Source organism: Eurypyga helias, unplaced genomic scaffold (genome assembly GCF_000690775.1).
Source record: "Eurypyga helias isolate BGI_N326 unplaced genomic scaffold, ASM69077v1 scaffold75, whole genome shotgun sequence".
Classification (NCBI taxonomy): Eukaryota; Metazoa; Chordata; class Aves; order Eurypygiformes; family Eurypygidae; genus Eurypyga; species Eurypyga helias.
The window spans coordinates 74,753-79,232 of record NW_010253173.1 but is presented as its reverse complement, the minus strand read 5'-3'; the positions used below and the strand labels follow the sequence as shown (position 1 = coordinate 79,232).

General features: G+C 36.8%; 1 protein-coding gene across 1 annotated transcript in view; it reads left to right on the top strand.

The window, feature by feature from the left end:
• The window catches only part of LOC104510343 (mitogen-activated protein kinase kinase kinase MLK4), a 21,953-nt gene that overhangs the window by 15,953 nt on the left and 1,520 nt on the right, over nt 1-4,480 (top strand). Inside the window, exons 6-8 of the mRNA XM_010152558.1 lie at nt 730-880; nt 1,817-1,911; nt 3,644-4,429. Of these exons, the coding sequence (XP_010150860.1) occupies nt 730-880; nt 1,817-1,911; nt 3,644-4,429 (1,032 nt within the window). The remainder of the gene's footprint in view (nt 1-729; nt 881-1,816; nt 1,912-3,643; nt 4,430-4,480) is intronic.

The following is a 4,480-nucleotide window of genomic DNA, read 5'->3' as shown; positions in this document are numbered from 1 at the left end:
GGAAAGAGTTCCGTTTCTGAAATCAGCCTGACTAAGATTTCTGCTACATTCTCTCAATTTTTCCTCAGTGATTCCCAAAACAGATACACACACAACTAGTGGCCGAAGAAACAGTGTATATGTGTACCAGCAAGATGTAGATATCACAAGTGAATATGAACTTCCCATTGGGGTTATGAAAAAAGGCAAGATTTCGTTATGTTTCGAAGGTGCTGGTTCTGTTTAATTTAACAGTTGAGACAGTGACAGACTAAGCATTTAATGAAGGTTAGACACTTTAAAAGTATGATTTATTTTGTGTCATGAGAAAAATGATTATCATTGTTGTCACAATTGGAATATGCTGTTTCATTTGATACCAATTGTTCCACAGCATGTATTTTCTTCACTGGAATTTAAGTGCTCAGTCTAACTCACTTGTCTGAATTACCTAATTATAAGGTTCTCAGTTAAAAGAAGCATGGAGAATGTTATTGTTTTGCTGCTGTATGTTTAATTTGGGTTTCTTTTCAGCTCATAAATTATTTTTCTTGCTTGCTCATCTTTTCGGATCAGTGCAGTTTTTGTGGTGGTTTTGTAAAAGAGTCGAATTTTGTCTATTCCTCAGTATGTTAGTGTCATACTAGCTTTGCAGTAGAGAAAGCACTCTGTTCTGTCAAAATATTTTTGTGTTAGAAATACTATTTATGTGTGGGGTTTTTTGTTTGTGTTTTTAAATCCTATCTCTAGTAACTTCAGATGAAAGCAACAGAACTTGGGGAAGGAGCACGACTTACCACCAAGAAGAGTTTGAAGATGCGAAGAGGAGTTTTAAAAAGAGAGGTTGTACATGGGGACCAAGTTCAGTTCAAACAAAGGATCGTGCAGATTGTAAGGACAAGTATGTCTACTACATTTTGTTTGTTGGAGAATACTAAGCGTTCTTGGTAACTGAATTACTGACATAGGTGGTGAGTGAGCAAAGTTCTGTGGTTTCTAGTTAGAGCTAACTCAGTCCTACCTTTTAATTAATTTAGGAATTACATTGCTAATGAGTAGCTCCCCCACAAAGACTTGAGGATAAAATGCTTACTTGTCTTGAAGTTTTAGTGGCTCTTACCTGTTACTTCTGGGTTTTGAGACTTGGAACGTACTGGGACGCTGTGCTACTAACGCATACCAGACATTCATTGGCCCCCAGTGGGCACTTCCAATAGAGTTAAATGAGTGGCTGACTTCACGTCCGTGAAGCACAATTCACACCAGCAACATCATGTACAGTGACAAACAGTGAAAATCAGTTGGACACCTTCACATTCAGATTATTTTTTTCTGATTGCTCAAAACTGGAGATTAGCAGTTTTTCTGAAGCCGGAGCTCCTTTTCCTTGTCTTTTCTAGTATGTATAATAATTTATAACACCTTTTTTTTTTTTGTTCCATACCATCTATTGATACTGGCTTTATGATATTTTTGTTTTAAAGTTACTGTGTTTAATAAATTTCCAGTATTCACATCATCTCTTTGTCACAGTGACACTGTTGTCCAGGCTTCACCAACTTCTGTTCTTCAGTACATAGTCAACGCCCATTTTTCATTGGCATTGGTTTTGGCCTGAAATTTTCATCTTATAAGGAATAGCCAATATAAGGCTTGTATCAACTTATAGTCATGACTCTGCTGTGATACAGAATTTCTGTTTACCTTTGGAAAGCTTTATTTTCAAGTTGTGTACTACATGTTTATACCTTAAAAAAATTTTTTTTAGTAATTTCCTGTCAAAGTGTATATAAGCATGGTATTCTCTGTAATGTCAAAATAACTGTTGTAATTTCAGAATAAGACCTCTTTCAGATGGCAGCAACCCTTGGTCAACTGTCTTAATGAAAAATCAGAAGGGTGTTCCCTTAGCTTCACTGTTTGTGGACCAAGGTAAGAGCTGTTTTTGAAAAAGCTGAAGTTGCCATATAATGGCATTAAGTCTACCTCCAGTGATATAAATTGTATTGCTTGAATTCCTCAAGGATTATGCACATTATTAGAAGAGTTGTCATGCTACAAATCATTTTCTTGTGGGAAAAAAAAATGCAAATGTTAATGTCTTCACATTTCCATCATTAGCAGCTAAGAAATACACATGGTGTGTGAGCAGTACCACAAAAGTTTTTTTACATGTTTTTGAGTTGCATGCTGATCGGTGTGAGGTCTGCAGTCACCACTTCTTAGCTTTTTTAAAAAGAAATACCTAAATTGGTAATTGTCTTGACATTTAAATGATCATTAATGAGTTTTATTTTTAGTGGGCTCTGCATAGTTGTTTAAAAACACTTAAGCCCTGATGTATTCCCAGGTATTAGTTCCCTGGTTTTTACAATGAGACATTCTCTGAATTTTCAAGAAAAAAAAATGTATATTTAAAATCCTGAAGTCATTTAGGAAATATTTTGGGATTTACAGGTGGATTTTAAGCAGAAACATACTTAATCCTCTTAGGGTCAGGAACATAATAGCTGTATGCTTTTTATGTCCATGACTGTAATGTGCTATGACTATACAGTATTCATAATAATTTTGAAATCTGCACATGCTTTCTATGCTTCAGATTCTCATACCTGAGAAAATTGAGCTGCCATGGTCGAGGAAAAAAAGCTGTGATATAATTTGGTTTCCATACCAGTGGCTAGATTTATGACAGCTAGAAAAGGAAATGGTACTGCTTGGACACTGCTAGGTTTTGGTGTGTGGCTTGTGGATTGTTTGGTTGGGTTTTTTTCTTCTTTCCCCACAGGAAAAAGGCATTTTCATCTTCATGTATACTGGTAGGGGTATAAATCAAGGCTTCACAAATAATAATTTTATAGATTTTAGTTTACTACTAGACCCCTATGTACAGAGATTATACAAGTTTACATATTTGCATTTCAAATATTTCTGTGTTTATTCTGTAGCATTCAGTAGTTAGAACACCTGTAAGTCAAATTATACCTTTTATTTTATTTGTCATTAAGTGTGAGATGTCAAATTTACTTTTTACTCCAGACCAACATGGCTTAATGAATTAATTGAAAAAAATTCTAGTAACTCGCTGGATTTTGGAACATGGCTTAATTGAAAGTGTTGTAAAGAATGTGTTCCACATCTTACCTGGCAGTTTGTGTATAGTAAATTACTTTACTGTAATCCATACACAGAAATACTTTTTGTGTTATATGAAGAGTAATACCAAAGTCTTGCAAATCCTCAAAAATCACAGAAAACGCAAAGACAATATCTGCTCTCCAACTGTTTAGTGCAGAAAGGCTGGGAGGTACATTATGGCTCTCTTAAAATAATGGTAAGTCAGATGTGGAAAACATGATTTGTTTACAGTTCATGTACATACTCAGTAAGACTGATCTGCAAGTTGTTTTTAATAGACTTGCAGCAAAATGGTGCTTCTGCTGTTTTAAGGACTATCAAGGGAACATGAAGAGGTTTAGTCATAGGATTTGTTTGAGTCTTATAATGTTAGTTTCTGAGCTTCTGACCGCATCTGAAGGGGGCATACAGTCTACCTCAAGGTTAGTACTCGTGCAAGTGAAAGGAAGTAATGGTGTACATATGCAGGCATGCCATAGCAAAACAGCTGAATTGCAATCTTCAGGTATGCTGTAATGTTTTATAGGTGTCTGCACTGATAAGAAACTGCTCCCTGAAGGTTTGGACAGTAAAAGACCAAAGCCAATTAAGTTGCCAAATCAGGCCTATATTAATCTACCTCTTTGGAAAGATGATCAGGGAGAGAATACAGTAGAGCATGAGAGCTTTGAAGAAGGAACTTCTGCTAGTTCTACAAATAGTACTCCTCAAATGACACCTACAAACAGTCTGAGCAGGCCGTCGCAGAGAAAGAAGACTGATTCAGTGCTGTATGGGTGTGCTGTCCTCCTTGCATCTGTTGCCCTGGGCTTAGATATCAGAGAGCTGAACAAATCGCTGGGTCCAGATGAGCTCTTACCTAAAGATGAGAAGAAGAAGCGTGATGGAATATTTCAGCGTGCTTCAAAATTTCGCAGGAGTGCCAGCCCTACGCGACTGCAGTCCAAGAAAGAGGAAACGAGTATTCCATCCCTAAATCCAGCTGCAAATACTGTGAATCTTCTCTCTATGCCCTCCACTTCCACAAAATGCCTACTTCAGTCTGACAGTGAAGATGCGTTTGTAAGCACTGTGCTTGGTGATTGTGGTCCGTGTAGTTCCACTGATGACTTTTCATCTGAAACTTCTGAAAGTAAGAGAGAACGGAGGATACAGCTGCCTCCTAAAACAGTTTCTACACGATTGAAAAAACAGCCTTTTAATCTTTGTCTGAAACAAGAATCTCAAAATGTGCCAAATGATTCCTCGACAAAGTTAAGTGTGTTGGGTCACAGACGAACCTTATCAGATGGGAACAATTTTCAGACCACAGGTGGGTAATTAAACTTAAAATGTAGGGGATTTTTTAAGTATAGGAACAGAA